The following is a 19,745-nucleotide window of genomic DNA, read 5'->3' on the forward strand; positions in this document are numbered from 1 at the left end:
CCAAACACTACCTGAAAACATTTTAACTCTGATATCCCCTCAGCTCTGACATGTATTTTGTCTAGTATTTTGGTTCCACTCTTAACTTCCCAATGTTTAGGGTTCTTAGATATCTTGTTATTGATTCCTAACTTGATTCCATGTGACCAGAGGGCGTACCCATGGTGACTCTGAGGCCTGTTCTGTGGCCCAGCATATGGTGAACAGGCAGGCAGGGTGTTGTTGCTGCTGCTGCTGGGGTAAGCTTTATAAAAGCCCACCAGGTCCAGGTGGGTGATGCAGTTGTCCAGGCCTCCTGCGGTTCACTGACTTGCTTGCTAGTTCTATCAGTTGTGGAGAGCGGTGTTAAAATCCCCAATTCCGATGGATTTATTTCTCCCTTGAATTCTGTCAAATTTTGCTTCATAAACAACCACACAGGAGTATGGATGGTAAATCTTTTTTCCCTCTATTTACTTTCACCTTAGGCCTATATCATTTTTATTTTCTAAATATATTTTATTGCTTTTTTACAGAGAGGAAGGGAGATAGTTAGAAACATCAGTGAGAGAGAATCATTGATCAGCTGCCTCCTGCATACCTCCTACTGGGGGATGTGCCCAAAACCAAGGTACATGCCCTTGACCGGAATCGAACCTGGGCCCCTTCAGTCCACAGGCCGTCGCTCTGTCCACTGAGCCAAACCGGTTAGGGCAGGCCTGTATCTTTATATTTAAAGTGCATTGGTTTCACATTTTTACCCATGTTTCTAATCCCACCTTTCCATTGGTATTGATATTTAACATAACGATGTAGTTGAAGTCTACTAATGCAGTTTCTCTGTCCCATCTGTTATTTCTTCTTCCTTTCCTCTTTTGAATTAATGTAATATTTTTAACTGAATTTACTGGGGTGATACCCTATATAATAAAGAGCTAATGTGCTAATTAGACCGAACAGCCAAACGACCTCCCGGATGGTCTTCTGGACGACCTTCCGGATGAAGCCGGGGCAGCAGGGGCTGCGAGGGCCAAGCCCCTTGCGCAAATTTCGTGCATCGGGCCTCTAGTTGGTTAATAAAATTATATAGGATTCAGTGTCCAATTCTATAGTACATCATCTGTGTATTACACTGTATATTTACCATCAGTCAAATCTCCCATCACTGTATATATTTGACCCCCTTCGCTGCTATCCCTGCTTTTCCCTAATTACCATACTGTTGTCTCTGAGTTTGTTTTGTTCATTTGTTGCTTTTAGTTTTATATCACACATATAAGTGAAATCGTATGGTTCTTGACTTTTGTCTGACTTATTTAATGTAATTTAAAAAATATGTTTTTATTGATTTCAGAGAGGGAGAGGTAGAGATAGAAACATTAATGATGAGAATCATCAGTTGCCTGCCTTCTGAACGCTCCCTATTGGGGATTGAGCCCACAACCCAGGCATGTGCCCTGATTGAACCAGCGAACTCTTGAGCCATTCTGGTCAGCTATTTAATGTAATGTTTTATTCAAAATATATTTATTGATTTCAGAGAGGAAGGGAGGAGATAGAAACATCAGTGATGAGAGAGAATCATTGATCGGATGCCTCCCCCTACTGGGGACCAAGCCCACAACCCAGGCATGTGCCCTTGGCCGGGAATCAAACCCGGGACCCTCAGTCCACAGGCTCAAGTTCGATCCACTGAATCAAGCTGGCTAGGGCTAATGTAATATTTTAAAAAGTTTCTTTTAACTTACATATTGGCTTCTTATTTGTATTTTTCACCAACTCTGGAATCCCACTAGAAGTTGATTGGAGCTTATTCAACTTTTCTTTCTGCTTCATTTTTTGTAATTTGTTTCATTGATTAGTTTGCTCTTCACCTATGTCTCATCTGCTGTTTCACCAGTCGTCTGCATTTTTAATTTCAGTGACTTATTTCTAGATGTTCTGTGTCTTGTGTTTTTTTTTTTTGTCTCGCGTCTTTATTTCTTATCCGCTTAAACTAATTAGAGGGTCACAGTGAGTGGGGGTAGATGGCTGCTGCCAGGAGCTAGTGCCACGAAGGTTTTGGAGTTCCAGAAAGGAGCGCTTGAACACGAACAACAGGGAAGTAGGAAGAGACTAGAGCAAAGCAGGACACTGAGTGATGCCAGCGCTGAGGACACGCGGGCAGGACTGCCAGTGGCCTCCACAGGAGCCCCGAGGGGAGACAGCTTTGGAGCTGGAGCGCGGTTAGTTAGGGAAGATGCGGTTCCTTTGGGTGGCAGCCCTCGCTGGAGGGGCCCTGGGAGGCCTGAGGGTGCAGGCTCCACAGCTGGCTGGCCCTCCTCACCTCCCTGGGACCAAACAATGAACCTGACACTCAGTTCAAACAGCACTTCTGTTGGTTTTTATTTCCTTCACATTGGTTAAATAGCAAGTTGAATATAATTTTTTCATACACAAGAAAATACTTCATGTACCTATGGAATACGACAGGTAGGGAATGTGTTCAGTGCAAACAGTTCCGCCCGTGCAGACCGAGCCACCGGTGATTGTCGTTTGGTCTCACGCCACGTGGTCCACGCCAGAGGAAGGAGCGGTGGCCAGGCTCTGCAGGGTGTGCTTTGTCCTATAAAAATAACTCCACTGGATGAAATGACAGGGCTACTGGCAGTTCACCCCCTTGGACCTTGCACGCGGTGGGGCAACGAAGGGCTCACGGGGCTCCATGATTGCGAATGGCTTGGGTGGGGGGCCCGCAGCAGCTGGTGCTCCATCAGCATCTCAGTAGGGGATGTCGTTCTGGTAGTACTGGATCATGTCGTAGGTCCGGCTCCTGGAGGCCAGGAGAGAAAGGCTGTAAGGAGCCCTGAGCCCCCCATGTCGTTTCACCCCAACAGCTGCACTTCAGAGTCCCACCTACTCCTCCCTGGACACACACATGTAAAACTGCAGCCCCTCTGGCCTCCTGCCAGCCCCTCCTGTGCCTGGGCCGTCCCTTCCTCACCAGTAGCCATGGCCGTGAGAGCCACGTTGTGCCCCCACCTCCTGCTCGGCCTCTGAGGCCCTCTCGCCCAATGGGCCCAAAATGTGGGCTCCAGTGGATGGCCCTTCCTCGGCCAAATGCAAAACAAGTATCAGAAGTAGGTCCTCGTATTGCTGACTCGGATGTCATTCCCCACCCCACCTGGAGCCACCTCCCGTTTCTCTGCTCCCTCGTCAGGACCACATGGCGCTGCTCCTGTGCTGTCAGCCCAGCCAGTGCCCACCTGACCCGTCCCGTTCTTGTTAGGACCCCCTGGGCACCAGGTCTCAGGTTCCAGCAGACTCTGCCCCTCCTGGGCTCTGCCCAGAATCCTGACCCACCTCCTCTCACAGCTCCACTGTTTATCACGGCGATGCCGAGTGGCCCATCGCCACCCTCCTCCTCCTGCTGTTGCTTCTCACCCGGTCCTGCTGGGCCTGCACACCTCCCACGAGGACCTTTTCAACCGCGGCTCCCTGGGCCTCCCAGGCTCAGCCTCAGGTGGGCATGGTTTCTGGCCTTCAGGCCCCGCTGGGTGTTCCCCTCAGCACATCCCAGCCCCTCTCCACCAGCACCCCGTAACCCTGAGAGCTCGCTTCAGGGTGTTTGGGACAGTCGCCCAGAACGAGCTTCCTTGTCCCCTGGCCCAGGCCCAGGCCCAACAGGTGCCCGGAGAGCACCGAGGTGTGGGCGACGCCGGAGAGAGGGCAGGAGGGGGTGACTCGCCTGTTACTGAGGAAGCAGCTCTGAATGACCTTCATGATGAAATTCGCAGCCTCTCGCTCAGTCATGTTGGGGCTGAACCTGTGCCTGGCAGAGAGGCTGGGTCAGGGCTGCTGTCGCCAAAGTCATCCCTCTAGGCTGCCCTCCCCACAGGGTGTGCTCCTGCCCAAGGACTAACCTGGGCACTTCTAGGGATTGTTCGGCACAGGGTCAGGCCCGGGCCATGTTCCCTGCTGAGGGCCAGGCCTGGCCTAATACGGGGACACTGTTCCCAGCTGGCCGAGACAGAGGGCTGTTCCCTTCCCCAGCACCGCCCGGGCTGAGGGGCCCCGTGGCTGAGGGAGGACTAGCACGGGGCCACACCCCCGCAGCCAGCGGTCTGGGACGGCACTGCACCCTTCTGGGTACGTCCTCGGCGGCGCCTGGTGACAGTGCCTCGCCCCGGAACCCTGTCTGCTCCGGGGTTCCAAGGAGAGCACTCAGCCTCGATAAGAATCACATTTACCCCTCTCAAGAGGACCCCACCTTGGGGGAAAGTGCCCCCCCAAATGGCCTGTGTGTCCACCCAGGACCTACTTCAAGAGCTTGATTGTCTGACCACGAAAGCAGGGCAGGCCCGTGTCCAACATGAGGGTGACCAGAGAGACCACTGCGTCCATGTAGGGCCTGGGGAGGGAGGTGGACAGAGGCCGGTGAGGGGGTGGCCCTGCTCAGTCCTGTGGCCTGGCCGTCCCCCCCTCTTCCCCCCCCCCCCGCCGTCTCTGCCGCTTTTCACATCTCTCCAGGGCAGGCCCTGCAGCCTCCAGGCTGAGCAGTCGTGCTCTGGTCCCCCGCCTGAGACCCCAGCCGTGGTTTCTGTGCCCAGGGAGGCAGCGCAGCTGCAGCACAGGGTGCCCTGACCCTCCTAGAGGGTGCGCACCAGGGGGTATGACGTAGGCTCTGACAGACTCTGGGTGGGAGGCCAAGTGTCACCGCACACGGCTGCGGGGCCTTGGCCACATGACACTGAAACCAGGACAGTGAGTCTCGGCATGCAGCCTGGGGGGCAGGTGCTCAGGCTTGGGTGAGTGGGGTGCACAGTGGGGTGCCTTCCAGATACTGACAAGTGTTAAGTCCAGCCCAGGAGGCTGCAAGACGTGGCTGCACTGATGCCCGGGGCAGGCGACACTGGCACAGGTGGGCAGAGAGAGGCGGCGGGAAAGCAAGGCCCTGGGCTACCAGGTGGCCTCCAGCGCCTGCCTCCCTTGTGCTCTTTGAACCTCAGTCCCTCCATCCATAAAGGGACCTCTTTGGGTCTGGCTGTCCTGGACGAGTGGCAGCCAGGACTGGTGCCAGGCTGTCCACACTCCTCCCCAGGGCTCACCGCACGGCCAGGTAGCCCCGGACACACATCTCCATGAACCACTTGAAAGGCGTGGCCTCCATCTTGCCTCCCATGATCATCACCATCTCATCTGTCAGCTTGATGTCCGGTTCCCAGCCAAGGTTGCCGCCTGGCGAGCTTTCAAACATGAAGCCAAAGTCTGCAAAACCCCAAGAAGCATTTGTGAGGGGATCAGGTGCCAGGGAGACAGGGGGTGTGCTTCAGCCGGGGCTGGGAGCCACCAGCTGCCCATCCCCCAGGAGTGGCCACAGGTCAGGTTTACTTGGGGGCGGAGAGCAGTGAGCAGAGGCGAGAGGCCAGCGCCTAGGCAGGATGAGCTAGGCTCTGGTTTCCAACCTCCGAGTTCTCCACACCCCATCGCCCCAGTTTCTGCTCACCCCCAGTGCCCAACAGCTCAGCTCTCAAAACTGGACTTGAACCCTGACCCTCCCCAGCTGGGGGCGCCAGCACCCCTGCACCTCCCGTGCTCCAGGGGTGAAGGGAGAGGAGGAGGGAGGCGCGGGGCTGGCTGACCGATATGGATGATGTGGCCCTTCTTGTCCAGCATGATGTTGCCGTTGTGCCTGTCCTTGATCTGCAGCAGGAACAGCAGGAGGCTGTAGGCGGCCATGCTGCGGATGAAGTTGTACCGCGCCTGTGGGAGAGCCTGGTGCTAACGGTGGCCCTGGGGGCTGTGCCTCCCGGCTCCGCCCAGGACCCCGGTGCAGGGGCAGTAGGCCCTTCCCATGCCCATGAATTAGCTTTCTCCTGGGGAGTCCATTTCGAGGGTTTCTTAAATTCCCAGGAAGGTTGCTGGGTGCCCTGGTTTTACCCCCAAATGTAGGAGGACTCAGACAAGCAGGGACAGGGGGAAGCAGGGTCACCCCGAGGGGCAGGACGGAGAGCACACACAAGCCCAGTCTGCGAGCTGTCCTGCTGGTCACCTGCTGGAAGGCCAAGGTGGACTCGTCCCCATACTGGCGTGTGAAGTAGTCATACATGCCGAAGTCCGTCTGGCGGCCGAGCTGGTCCCGAGAGGTGCAGTCGGGGATGCACTCGATCACCCCACACTAGGGAGGAAGGCCAAGGGCCAGGCCTGTGAGCTGACCGCTCTTGGCTAAGGCCCGACAGGCAGCTGGCAGGCTCCTGCGGGGAACTTACCCCGGGGGCGGTGGCCACTACTCGATAGGGGAAGACAAAGAGGTCCAGGCCGACCAGTTGGAAGATGTTTTTGAAGAGGTCGATGATCTGCAGGGCCAGCATGTCCTGGGAACCAAGGAGACACAGGGTAGGGGGCCAGCCTCTCCAGGTCACACGACTCTTGGGGCCCCTGCCCACTGAGAGAGGGATGAAGGCTGCGAGGCGCAGGAAAGCGAAGGGCCTGGCCTCACTGACCACCAGGCACTGGGCTGAGCCACGCTGCCTGGTGGGGGGTGAAAGCAAGAGGCACCCAACCTCAGGGCAGCTCCCTCTGGGCAGCTAGTGGGTGCAGAGCAGGAGGGTTCCCTGGAAGGGCCCGGGTGGGAGAAGGCCCTGACTTACTCTGCAGCACCGAACCCAACAGAACCAGACTTGCCTTCGTGCGCTAGCTCTGACTGAGGCGCACCGCCCCAAGCCTGACGGGGCCTGGCCCCTACCTGTCGGCAGTCATCGCCCACTTTGAAGATGGCCGCCTGCCAGGAGATCTTCTGGCCATCGGCCTCCTGTGTGCTGCCCTGGTCCTCGGCGTCCGAGCAGCACCGCAGACCTAGGTGTGGTGGGTGAAGAGGCTGCCTGTTAGCCGAGGGCAGCGAGAGGCCCTCTGAAGGTGCCAGTGCACACCCTGCTCACGTGCCCAGGAGCCCGGGAACCGTGGGATTGTGAATGCAAAGACCCCGGGGCGTCGGTGAGAGCCCAGCAAACGTCTGGGGCAGCCAGGGAGTCATCGGGCCTGGAGGTTTTCCTAGAAACGTTTACACTTAAATGGAACTGAGGACAGAGCTGCTTTTCATTAGAAGTGAGGCTGCAGGTGTGCCTAGGGCCAGTGGTGGGCACTGAGATGGGGCAGGGGAGTGTGCCTGTACCTGGGGTGCCCGGGAGGACTTGGTGGCCAGGGTTCAGGTTCAGTGAGGCCAAGGAACCCACATTTCTGCCCTGGCGGGGGCCACACCCCCTGCACTGGGTTGACTATCAACCCTCTAAATTCATGCCCACCAGAAACCACAGAATGTGACTTATTTGGGAAAAGGGTCTTTGCACATGTGAACGAGTGAATGAGGCCACAATAACGTGGACCCTCTATCAGAAGAGGGGAGTTCGGACACGGCACACAGGGAGAGAGCCAGGTGAGGACGGAGGCGGAGGTTGGAGGGACGCAGCTACACGTGTGTGGCCACCTGCACGGCAGCCTGAGCAGACGAGTACGCCTCCCACAGCCTTGGCCGCTTGGTCTCAAGAAGCGATCTCTTGGACTGACTGGGGCTCACCTTCTGGGGTCTCTGTCACTGCACATGAGCTCTGTGCCATCCCCAAATAAGAGGCCACACTATGAATGGATGGACGACCACTCTCTCTCATGGGGCGCTGGACAACCATTCTCTCTCATGGGGCGCTGGTAACAAACTAAACATGCTAAAGGAAGTGGCATTAGCTCGGCTGGTGTGTTTCAGTGTTTGCGTGTCGACCTATGCACCAAGAGGTCACCAGTTCAATTCCCTGTCAGGGCACAAGTCTGGGCTACCGGCTCGATCCCCAGTAGGGGGTGTGCAGGAGGTAGGTGATCGGTTTCTATCTCTCTCTCTCTCTCTCCTTCTCTCTCTCTCTCTCCCTCTTCCTTCCTCTTAGGGGCGGCAATAAAAATATATTAACAAAACAAAAAATATTTTTTTAAGAAAGTGGCATTGGAAAGGGGAGATACTTAGATCCCAGAACACAGAAGTTCTCCACTGACCTTCTTTTTCAAGTTCACTAACTCCACATCGTTTCACCTTAAATTTGGCCAGATACGGAGCTTTGGCAGCGCTGCAAGACAACAGAAAGAAGCGCACAGTGACACAGCCGACGGGAAGCCCGGGCAGGAGCGGCTGAGGGAGGCGGCCTTCACCTCTGCATGGGTGTCCCCGACTTGTAGTCAATGTCCAGCACGATGGCCTCAGGGTTGCTGGGCAGGTAGCAGCCTGCAGGGAGAGAGGACAAATCACAGGGCGCCCGAGTGTGACAACGGCAAGGACACAGCCCACTGCCACACAGAGCTCTCCGTGCAGAGTCCGCCCTGCAGTCGGGCTGGCGCCCAGGGCCTCCAGTGCTCCTCTGGGCACTGATAACGCTTACTCCATGGCCACGGGAGGTCTGTCCTCCGGCTCTGCGCTCTCTCCGTCCTTCCTGATATCTAACAAAGGAGCCACCCCTTCCGGGAGACGCTTCTCCAAGAGGACGCCCTCAGCCCTCAGCCTGTCTTCTCCCTGTGCTGGCCACATGGCACGTTGGTTAAATATTCAGCTGACAGGCAGGGAGGGCGTGCTGCCCAGTGCTGGCGCGGGGCCCGCTCTCAGAGGACCCACGCAGGAGCTTTCTGCCCCGCTCTGCTCACCTCAGTTCTTGGACGCAGCCCACTAACAGTAGCTCCCCCCTCAGCACACACGTCAAGGAGGAGGCCAAGAGAAACCCTGCTCTTGGCCAGACACTGGCAGTGGCCTGGGGAGTGTGCTTCCTGAGCCCCCGGGCGATGAGAGAGCTCCGGGAGGTGGGCTTCAAGGAGGGGCCCTGGCACAGGAAAGGCTGGGTCTCCCGGGGAGCAAAGTGAGGCCTTGCTGTGGGCTGCAGATGGGCTGTCCGACCAGGGGAAAGAGGGGCAAACCAGGACCACCAAGGTCCCATCCCTCCCTCTCACCCTTCATCTGCCAGCTCTAGCCTCACAGATGCGATCTCGACTCCTCTGCTCTAGAGCCCCACTGGCTCCCCAGTGCCTCCGGGAAAAGCCCCAGCAGCACGGTCTGTGGGGAGCAGGGGACTCACTGATGAGGGAAATGGAGGCCCCTGTGGACCTGAGAAGCTGAGCTGTTGTATGTGCTGAGTAGGGCATGAGCTCAACAGAACAAGCCAAGGAAAGAGCTAAATTGAGGCCCCATATGGGCAACCTTGCTGAGGCCAGCTGGTGTGAACATTTGCATAGGACGCTCGGGTTTTGATAAAATAAGTCTGCACCAATGGTTAAAAATGGAGAGCTGTGGCTCAGTGGTTGAGCATCAATCTATGAACCAGGAGGTCACAGTTTGATTCCCAGTCAGGGCACATGTTCAGGTTACGGGCTTGATCCCCAGTGGGGGGCGTGCAGGAGGCACCCGATCAGTGATTCTCATCATTGATGTTTCTCTCTCCCCCTCTCCCTTCCTCTCTGAAATAAAAATAAAAATTAAAAATGGAGAGCTCTGAAGTAAAGCCTGGATTTGCACCTTGACTTGAAAAAGCCCAGGTTTGACCACACTGGACTCAAATTCTGCATGACAACAGCTACAGGCACCAGGGAGCAGCTTCCCACCAGGGAACGTGGGCACCCTCATCCTGACAGATCCTCGCACACCTCGGATGCCCCCATTCCAACCCCATTCCCACTGTCTGTGTGGCCGACACTGCTCCTGTTATACTGGGGTTCAGGAACCTTCTAGAATAGGCGTCCTCAAACTACGGCCCGCGGGCCACATGCGGGTGTTTTTGCCGTTTTGTTTTTTTACTTCAAAATAAGATATGTGCAGTGTGCATGAGAATTTGTTCATAGTTTTTTTTTAAACTATAGTCCAGCCCTCCAACGGTCTGAGGGACAGTGAACTGGCCCCCGTTTAAAAAGTTTGAGGACCCCTGTTCTAGAATAATAGCTGCTGAGGACAGTGTCTTGGTCTTTAGAAAAACCACAGGCAGCAAGGAAAACTCACTGAGCAGCAGCTCCCAGCTCCCAGGGGCACACTCTGGGAGGGGCACTTGGGGCAGCCAGGGCCCAGGCTGGAGGCCAGCCCCATTGCTGGTGTCCTACTCCCCCCCTCCCCCCCTCCCCACTCCTCGGGGAGGGCAGTGCCCCGATCCCTGCAGAAGGAGGCCCACTCCTCAGCCTCCGGCTTACCAGGCTGTACTTTCACTTCGGACAGAGCTGAGAGACAAGCCTTCTTTCTCTCGTCGCCTTTAGGGTAGGGCCTGTGAAAAAGACAGAAATGCTGTGTCTTCTGTGGGAACTGGCCTGTAGGACTTCTGGGGGTGCCAGGACCCCCCCCCCCGTCTGACCACCCTCTATTTGTTGCTTCCTAGCTCTAGCTCCTCCTGGAGGCCCTCTAGGCTCAGTTCCTCTAGGAGCACAGAGTTCCTGCCCCGTGTCCCTCATGAGGGGAGTCATTTAACAGTGGGCGCGTGAAGGAGTCTGGTTTTCCTAACGAGGCTCTTCTGAACTAGGAGAGAGCAGAGTGGCCTCGAACTGAGGGACAGTATCTGGAACGAAACTAGGATGTTTTCTGAAGCTCAATGGCTGTGCATGTTGCTAACCGCCAGGAGAGCAGAGGTTGCCACCCAGCTGTTCGTTCGCACCACCCAGGGAACCCCCCGCGCGGGACGGGCAGGAGTGCTGCTTACTTGATGATGGCCGACACGTTGGTGATCTTGTTAAAGAAGTCAAATTCCCGCTGGTAGAAGTCCTTGGCTGGGCCCGACAAGGAGCCTGTGATCTCCTCCACTAACTGCTCCAGGAGGTCACCGATGTCGGCTGACGGAGAAAGTGAGACGGAGAGCCTGCAGCTGAGCCACAGAAACGCCCCGAAGAACCTGCACGCTTGCTGGACGCACAGTCTGGATATTCCCCGGCACCTAGACCCGCCGTCATCAGAGTGAGGTCTGCAGACACCTGGGGGTCCCTGATAAGCTCTCAGTGAACCCCGCAGTCAGCATCACACCAAGAGGTGTCTGCCTGCCTCAGTGTGTTGACTCTCGTGAGGCTGTGCACAGGCAGAGGGGCCAAGGGTGCGGGTGCTCACTGGCGCCTCCTGGCTCTGCTCTCCTGGCTCTGCTCCAACTGACCCCATGTAACCAAAGTTCCTACACCCAGTCAGTCTTAAGGGAAGTCTGAGAACCGCTGCCCTGGTTCTCACGTGGGGTCACTGGGTCAAGCACAGGGGCCACTGCTTGGGAGAAGCAGCTCAGCCCGAGCAGGAGGGTCTCCCAAGGGCCTGGGAGGGGCAGGCAGGGAATCGCAGGGTCGGCTAGCAAAGGCTTCATGGTGGGTGGGGACCTGCTCCCACTGTGTGTTAAAGGTGAGGCTTTTCAGTCAAAGGACGGGACGTAGAGGGACTACAGGCTGGGGCAGCTGCGGGGGGGGTTCACGATGGGGGGGAACCTGAGGGAAGATGACAAAACACTCACGGTCTTTCTGGTGCCCCTCTTCATCTAGATAGATGTTCGTCTTCATGTTCCAGATGAACTGGTGTGCCAGAAGCTGGGACTTGGATGCTGCCCACAGAATATACTCGCGCACGTAGCCCATCTGCAGGACAGCAAGGTCACGTCAGCCCAGGCTTGGAGCCGCTCTCCAGGAGAGACTGTTACCCAGAGCAGGAGCAGACGCCATGGTTTCCAGCAGTGAGCAAGCTCAGCTTTTGGGTCTGCAGTGAGTGCAGCCCACCGGCCAGGTCAAGTTCTGGCTGGCTGGCCAGTGGATGAGGCCCCCAGGTGGTGGGTCTGCAGTACAGGCATGAGTTAGCTTTGTCTCCTCTGTTCCTTCCCCTGGATTCTAAGAACTGTGACTCTGCCACCAATTTGTGCTGTTGTCAAGTCTGAGGAATGAGTAGGCTGGCTACTACAACTCATCTGTAGCTAAGGCAAGACTCAGTCTATCAGGAGAGGGTGGCTGTGATCCTAGAAGCACTTTGGACTCTGGAATGAGATGAAGCATCCTGCCGATCTATGGGGAAGAAAGCCTCAGGACACCAGCCACTGTGCTCACAGCTGCTGTGGAGAGGGGAGCAGTGGGAGGTACCCACAGGTGGGCTGGTCGCAGGGCTCAGCGGGAGGCAGTGGGGAAAGGGGCTGGCACAGGGATCGGGGAGCAGGACTGGCAGTGTCGGAGAAGCAGGTGCTGCTGCTGTCCTCAGACGTGGCGCTGACCTGATGCATGGACCATGTGGGCTCCGGGCTGTGGTCACCCATATGGTGGTTTTCTGTGCCAGGCTCTGTGCTAGACAGCTTATGTACATGTGAGCCATTACAGGCTGAACTGTGTCCCCCCCGCAACCCAGTGCTTCAGAATGTATTTAAGTGGGTCTTTAAGGAGGGGTTAAAAGAGGTAGTTAGGATAGGCCCTAATCCAATCTGACGGGTGTCCTTATCAGAAGAGACACACAGAGGGACAACCATGGGCGGACACAGGGCGAAGACAGCCTTTTACAAGCCAAGGAGAGAGGCCTCAGGAGAAACGACCTGGCTGACGCCTCGGTCTCCGACTTCCAGCCTCCAGAACTGTGAGAAAATACATCTCTGTTGTTTAAGACCCCCAGCCTGTGGCACTTGGCTACGGCCGCCCTTGCAAACTAATACATCATCTCATCCAATCTTCACTGCTTCCCACTGAGGAGACAAGGGAGTCAGGGAACCTGCTGAGACCCGCATCCAACGAGTGGGAACCCAGGCCAGGCTGAGAACACTTCCAGAACTGGCTCACACTGCAGAGTGAGACGGGCCTCAGGGTGAGTGGGGGCCTCCTGGCCATGGACACTGGTGACAACCATGGCGGGGATGGGTGTGAAAGGAGCTCGGGGACAGTGGTCACAGGTTGGTGGTCCTGTTCCCAAGGCATCCTGGGAACACACCTGATCACCAGGCTGGGCGTGAAGGCTGGACGGCATGGGCTCCCTCCCCAGCGCCCGCACAGCTCTCAGAGGGAAGAGAACAGCATGCATAGGCACAGCCTTACCTTGTCATACCTGAGGGCCTGCACGATCTGGGGGATGTAGAACAGGATGGCGTCCTGTAAACGAGGAGAAGTGATTATGACCTCAGAGAGGGAGGACAATTCCTCACCGCTGGGAAAGGTGAGAACAACTCAACATGGATGGACGTCCCGGTTCCCCACTCCCAACCTGGGACTGGCCGTGCTGTCACTCAGCCTCCAGGATTCTGTCCTCACTGGAGACCACAGCAGGACTGAGAACCTGGGAAAGCCCAGAGGACAGCAAGGAAAATGGCTCAGAACACATCACCAGTGAGAAAAAGCAGGAGGAGCAAGGCTCCCGGGCCTACAAGGGGAGAAGGCCCACCTGTGTTCACTGCTAGGGGGCCTGCCTGGGGACAAGGGCTGAGGTTACAGCAGGCCTGTGTGCTGGAGCTGCAAAAATTCAGATCCGGAACATTCTACCAAACCTGTCACTGTGCCTGTCATGTGGGGTCATTGGGCCATGAGCCTGTATGGCTACAACTGGAACCAACTCAAGTAAACTTCGTTTTTAACTCAGACGCTTAAAAAGAAATATACCTAGGAAACACATCTGAATTAGAATGAAATCTATTTTCTATGGCTACTTCTAAACAGAAATATAAAGACACTAGAGGCCCGATGCATGAAATTCGTACATGGGTAGGATCCCTAGGCCTGGCTGGCGATCAGGGCCGATTTGTGGGGCGACCAGTGGGGCAATGGGGGGTGGGGGGCCCACTGGCATCTGCCTTGACTGGCCTCAACCCCTGCCGCTGCCACCATCACCAGTTGCCTCTCTCTGCAGGGCGACTGGTGGGGTGATCGGTGGGGGTGGAGGGAGGGCCCCCTGCTGGCGCCCGCCTTGGCTGGCCTGGGGCCTGCAGGCTGGGGGCAGCTCCTGCGTTGAGTGTCTGCCCCCTGGTGGTCAATGCACGTCATAGTGACTGGTTTTTCCATTGGTTGGTCCACTATCTGGTTGATTTGCATATTAGGCTTTTATTATATAGGATGTGCTAAGGTAGACCAATGTTTAATCAGGCCTACATCTGGGTTTGAAATAAAGCCTGTCTCTCATCTCTCCACCTAGACACTGTTGGGGAGTTCCACTAAGGCCAAGGGCTGGGCTTACCGGTGGGAAGGACCGCAGGACTTTCACCCCATACTGTGCCGTGAGAGGATGCGGTGGGTACATGCTGGAGAAGTAGGAGAGCCCCGTGGGCGGGTCCGCGGGCGCCCAGCACAGCACATGGCTGAGCTCAGGTGCATCGGCGTCGATGGTGTGCCAGGTGACCAGGAACTGGGAAGGAAACAGGGAGATGGTTGGCCTGTCCCTGGGGCCCATCTGCAAATACTCAACTCCATCCCACATCACAAGGATGGCCTGAAAGTGATGATTATAAAGCATTTAAAACAAAGTGGGAAAGGCTTCTGACAGTTATGTACAATAGCACAATTGAATGTGCTTCAACTAGGGTGAAGCACATTCAATAACATAAATGCTTCACAGGAGGAGTGGAAAACACAGGAAATTAGAAAAATCATTATACCACCAAGGTCACCAGGTTTCTGTCATATTTCTAGTTTCCAGGCTTTTATGGAGACCATTCTGTTTTTGTGCATTTTGAACTCACCCCCCAGCACATACTACACTAGAGTCCTGATGCATGAAATTTATGCAAAAGTAGGCCTTCCTTCCCCCCACCGGCTTCCCTTGCAGCCCCGGCTTCATCTGGAAGGTCGTCCAGAAGGACATCTGGTCTAATTAGTATATTACGCTTTTATTATTATAGATTACCTTGATCGCTTCAGGAATGTCACTAACGGCTCCTGGGTCCAACCGAACCAGACGGGTCACTTCACTGCCAATGGCTTCTGTGTTCTTAAACCTACGGCCACAGAGAGATGGATGGGATGGCCTCACCAGCAGAAGAGGAGCCGAGGGAGCCCTGAACTGCACGGATGCAGATCAATCCCAGCTCTATCTACTGACACATGGGTAACTCCAAACACAAGTGTTTACAATGAACAGCATTATGATCGGCTATGATAAAATGCCAGAACTATCTCCAACAGGAATTATCCTATCTCACCATTCAAAGGATGCCTCTTTTACTGTCCTTGCCTTTAGAACACCCCCTGGCCCTGGCCCCCAAAGGGACCCATCCACGGGCCAGAAGGCATCTTACAAGTGGGAGGGCGGGTGTAAGTTTTCAGGAGTTACTGGCTCAGGCTAAGGCAAGACAGACTTTCTATAAACACTGTCAGGCTGTGGTCCTGATCCAGAGGATTGAATTAGAACCAGGAGGAAGCGGTCAGTAAGCAAGTATGGGCCAACAGGAAAGCATCCACATGGGGGGAACACAGTCCCTCTGGTGGGACTGAATCGGAGGGCCTTGGAAGTCCCTCTCAGTCTGAGCTCTGTCCTTGTGAGAGCTTCCCTGGGAGAGTTCACATTCCCTTTGCTGCTGGCTGCCTCCTCTGGGTAGCCTGCCACTGAGAGTCGACATCCAGGAACAAACCCAACCCCTTCCCAGGTCAACTCCCTGAAGTGGTAGCCTCCATGCACTTTCTTTCCTCCTCGAATAAGACTGGGGCCTGAATGTGCTGATGTGACTTCCTGGGGCTTCAGGTGCCGGGGTACCCTAGGCAGGAGTCTATGCTGTGTGACCACTGCACAGGACTGGGTGAATGTCCAGGGCGGAGGAGACGCCTGTCCCTGACGATCACGTCGCATTTCTCCTCACTAAGGCCCCCTTCCTCTGGCAAAGCCCTTGTCAAGCAGGTGTGATGGGGGCCCACCTGGCTGGCAGCTGCACGGCCAGGTAAGGAGAGATGCTCCAGGCAAGGTTCACATTATCTTTCCACTGCTTCTCACTCAGGCTGGTATACTTGGACCTCCAGTTGGCCACACTGTTCTCCCCGGCCTGGTCCAGCTCCAGCTCTGGGGCCGACAGTGGGTTGTACCATGTGGTGAGACGTTCAATCTCGGTGGCCTGGTGAGATGAGACCGACGCTGATGCGCTTTCTGCATGTGCCCACATGCTGCTCTGCTCCCCTCCTCCCTGGTGCTGTGGGCACACCGTGGGTGGCGCCTTACCAGCAGGGACAGCAGCAGCGTTCTGCGCTTCATGTAGTATTTGTGCAGCTGGGAGCCCCGGTTGGTTTTCTTGGACATGCCTGGGGGGCGAAGAGGAGCACACATGTGTTCCCTGGAGGTCACCGGCCCACCCTTTGTTTCTAGAACCAGGGGAAGCTGTCTTTCAGCGCTCTGTCCACCATCTGAGCCGGCAGGATGTGACTCAGACCTGAGGAACCTGTCAGCAAACCTTCAACTGACCTGACTTCTTGGAGATGGTCGACATGCCGCTGGACAGGGGGTAGGTGTTGATCCAGCCTTGCGTGGCCTGTTGGCGGGAGCCCACAGCTATATCCAGATTGCTCCGGGTGTCTTGATTATCTGTGGGCAAAGACATTGTTGCTTCTAGAATGAGGCGCCTGAATTTTCACCAGAGATAAGGCAACCAGTGGAAGAGCAGGGGGACACACGACTGATGATGGCTTTGCAGAACCCAGACATCTGAGAAGTTCTAGATGAAAAGCTTACTAAAATTCGTATCTTTCTCCTAGCCTTTAAGACAGAATAGAATAAATATGGTAGTCGTCTTGATAAATGACGGCAGTTATCTGATCCCCAGCACTGTGTTGTACGCAAGGACCTGGGGGGCAGATGATAAGGGTTTGCCCTGTTCTGAGTGGAGCCAGGAAGCTGACTTGGGAAATCACTGTGCCTGCTTTTCATGTTCCTTTCCGTTCCTGGCAGTCATGTTGTCAGCTGCGGGTCTGGCTGCAGAAACTCCACTCATCTACTTTTATGGTGTGTGTTGGCTCCATGCTTCGAGAACAAGAACATCTTCTCTTCTGGAGGTTTGCTGCTTGCTTACACTTTAGCCCCTTTCCTTACCCCTCACCCGCATCCACCCTGGCTGGCTCCTATTTATTCTCAGAAACTCAGCTCACATGTTACCTCTCTCAGAAAACTCCCTGGCTCCCCAACTCCAGTGGGCCAAGTGCCTCTCCTTGAGGGATGCTCCCATAATCCCCTCCTGTTGAAATCACCTGTCGGTTTGATTGTTTTCTACCAATATGGACTGTTAGATATGCAGCAGGTGCTTGTAAACCGAGCTGGTGCTGGGAGAAGTTATGCTGATGGCATCTGTTCATTCTGCTCCTCAGCTGGGGCTGGAGAAGTGGTGGCCAGGCAGGTTCAGGCCTTTGGTGACTGTGCAGCTTGGCCAAGGCCAGGCCTCAGCTGGGCCCTAAGTGCTCTTCTGACCTGGCTCCTTCAGGGCTGCCCACTGCACACCTCTGTCCTGCACCGCCCCCTACCCCACACCTCAGCCCCACCCATGAGCAGCTGCACTGCTCAGAACAGCCCTCACCTGGGGGAACAAGCTGGCTGGCAGTCAGGTACTTCTTGTCTGAGAACATAGCGGTCCAAAACTTAATCATTATGCTTATGTCTTCACGCAGCCTCTTTTCTCCTTGAGTAGGAAACTTCGGGGGACAACTTCAAACAACCACAAGAGGACAAGAGTTGAGTGCCTGGAGTCAGGGACTAGAAGGCAGCACATTATAATGCAGTGAGAGGCGACACCAGCGATATCTGAATGATGGGAGGTTAGCCCAGAGCTCCTGATCAGGAAAACTATCTTACCCTGCACGGGAGTGTGACGCTCTCTAGCCCTCTCATGACCACCTCAACCACTATCCTCAACTATGTCTCCCGCTCGGCAGAATGGTGTACTTGTGGCAGGTTGTGCAACCACAGCTGTTTCCATACAACAACAACACCCATACTTGCAAAGCCCCAGGAGGCAGGTATTTGCAATTCTTCGTGCAATAACCATTCATAGTAATTGGAGAGTTAAAAGGAAGCACTTAATCTCTTAAGTCAATTGAACTGAATTATTGTTCATCTCATAGGGAGGCTAGCTAAGGACACACATGGAAACACAGCACAGGGCGGGGATAGTCAAACCCAGCGGTGTCAGGGTTGCTGAATCAGTTTGGTGGCATAAACCAGGCAAACCGTTTCCCCCTGTAATGACCTCTGGGGACCGGGGACAACCAGAGGCACTGTCTGGAGCTGGGCTGTCACTGGACACAGCACGGTGCGGGGAGTACCTGAAGTAGTCAAAGGCAGTCGAATAGATCTTCTCCCGGAGCACGTTGCGGATGGTTGCATTTGGAACCACGTCGGCGTGCAGGAGAGACAGCCCCAGGGTCAGCAGTCTAAGAGAGAACCAGGGGCCAAGTCAAAGCTACGCAGCCTGGACCAAACCTGTGTGGGGTCCGCGCCTACCCTGCAAACCAGTGGGCTCCTGAGCTTAGGGCACGTCTCCAAATGACAGAGCTTTAGGCTGCCAGGACTGCGGCATCAGTCAGGTGATTATAGTTCACAGGTTTATTGTACCCAGAATGTCCCAGGAAAGGTTCTTCTTAAACCTTCACTTTTGTTGGGATAAAATTAATAATGTGTTAATCTGCCTTGGCCATAAGCTTCAGTTTAACAAACTATCTGCAAGCTACTCCCTGAGTCCTGGCCGGGTGGCTCAGTTGTTTGGGGTATTGTCCTGTACACCAAAAGGTTGTGGGTTCGATTCCCAGTCAGGGAACATACATAGATTGTAGGTTCAATCCCTTGTCAGGATGTGTACAGAAGGTGACTGATCCATGTTTCTCTCCCACATCGATGTTCCTCTCTCTCTAAAATCTATAAACATATTCTCAGGTGAGGATTAATAAAAACAACACCTACTCCCTACGATGCAGTCACTTACAGGTACTCTGAAGGCAGAACAATTAATTGAAGTTTTTTAAAAAAAAGAGTAGCCGAAACCGGTTTGACTCAGTGGATGGAGTGTCGGCCTGCGGACTGAAGGGTCCCAGGTTCGGTTCCGGTCAAGGGCATGTACCTTGGTTGTGGGCACATCCCTGGTAGCGGGTGTGCGGGAGGCGGCTGGTCGATGTTTCTCTCTCATTGATGTTTCTCTCTCATCGATGTTTCTAGCTCTCTGTCCCTCTCCCTTCCTCTCTGTAAAAAAAATCAATAAAATATATATTTTTTAAAAAGTAATTTACCAAGGACCTGGTTCTGCCAGGTCAGGGCTCCTGAACAAGCATCTACAGACAGTGTTGGTCTGTGACAAGGTCAAGTACAGGAACAGAGAGGAAGCACCTAATCATTTCTATAGCAATTCCACATTGCTATGTGGGTCCTTTTCTAGTTCATTCTCATGGCATCTTATAAAAGCATAGGTCGGTGACAATTTTAAAATCAGGGAAAAAAGAACTAGCCCTTCCTCAAAGTGTCTTGAGAAGTACAGCCCAAGCAGCACCCAGTGGGCTGCAGGAACAGGGGTCTGGAGCTCACGGGAGGGGCAGACAGAGCTGGCATTACTGGTGGGCAGCAGGAAGAGGTAAGGCAGAGAAGTGGCATACCCCGGTAGGGGGCTGCACCTTCCCTCCACCTGACCACCCAGCACCTGCAGGTCCAGCTCAGACCTTTCCTCCCCACATCAGGCTGGCCTTTCCTGCTATGTCTAGAGCACCCCCAGTCATAGCACCTGGCTTGAGGCCCCCCACCAGGCCACACATCCCAAAGGGTATTATGTGCCCTCCCCTCATATGTCTGGTGTTTTGCACAGGACTTAGCATGTAGTTGGCATGATCAGAAATGACCTGACCAAGTCACCGCC

The 19,745-nt window shown here is 55.0% G+C and overlaps 1 protein-coding gene across 1 annotated transcript in view; it reads right to left on the minus strand.

Annotated features, from left to right (window-relative positions):
- Window positions 1-2,339: 2,339 nt before the first annotated feature.
- The window catches only part of PI4KA (phosphatidylinositol 4-kinase alpha), a 95,108-nt gene continuing 77,702 nt past the window's right edge, over window positions 2,340-19,745 (minus strand). The window contains exons 35-55 of the mRNA XM_008142637.3: window positions 18,172-18,279; window positions 17,427-17,554; window positions 16,325-16,444; window positions 16,085-16,164; window positions 15,787-15,980; window positions 14,783-14,873; window positions 14,117-14,284; window positions 12,988-13,041; window positions 11,442-11,562; window positions 10,659-10,788; window positions 10,159-10,229; window positions 8,149-8,221; window positions 7,996-8,066; window positions 6,704-6,813; window positions 6,228-6,332; window positions 6,011-6,136; window positions 5,601-5,721; window positions 5,067-5,226; window positions 4,280-4,369; window positions 3,707-3,790; window positions 2,340-2,791 (exon numbers count right to left, since the gene is read on the minus strand). Coding sequence (XP_008140859.2) covers window positions 2,740-2,791; window positions 3,707-3,790; window positions 4,280-4,369; window positions 5,067-5,226; window positions 5,601-5,721; window positions 6,011-6,136; window positions 6,228-6,332; window positions 6,704-6,813; window positions 7,996-8,066; window positions 8,149-8,221; window positions 10,159-10,229; window positions 10,659-10,788; window positions 11,442-11,562; window positions 12,988-13,041; window positions 14,117-14,284; window positions 14,783-14,873; window positions 15,787-15,980; window positions 16,085-16,164; window positions 16,325-16,444; window positions 17,427-17,554; window positions 18,172-18,279 — 2,257 coding nt within the window. The 3' untranslated portion in view covers window positions 2,340-2,739. The remainder of the gene's footprint in view (window positions 2,792-3,706; window positions 3,791-4,279; window positions 4,370-5,066; window positions 5,227-5,600; window positions 5,722-6,010; window positions 6,137-6,227; window positions 6,333-6,703; window positions 6,814-7,995; window positions 8,067-8,148; window positions 8,222-10,158; window positions 10,230-10,658; window positions 10,789-11,441; window positions 11,563-12,987; window positions 13,042-14,116; window positions 14,285-14,782; window positions 14,874-15,786; window positions 15,981-16,084; window positions 16,165-16,324; window positions 16,445-17,426; window positions 17,555-18,171; window positions 18,280-19,745) is intronic.

This window comes from Eptesicus fuscus, chromosome 23, assembly GCF_027574615.1.
Source record: "Eptesicus fuscus isolate TK198812 chromosome 23, DD_ASM_mEF_20220401, whole genome shotgun sequence".
Taxonomy (NCBI): domain Eukaryota; kingdom Metazoa; phylum Chordata; class Mammalia; order Chiroptera; family Vespertilionidae; genus Eptesicus; species Eptesicus fuscus.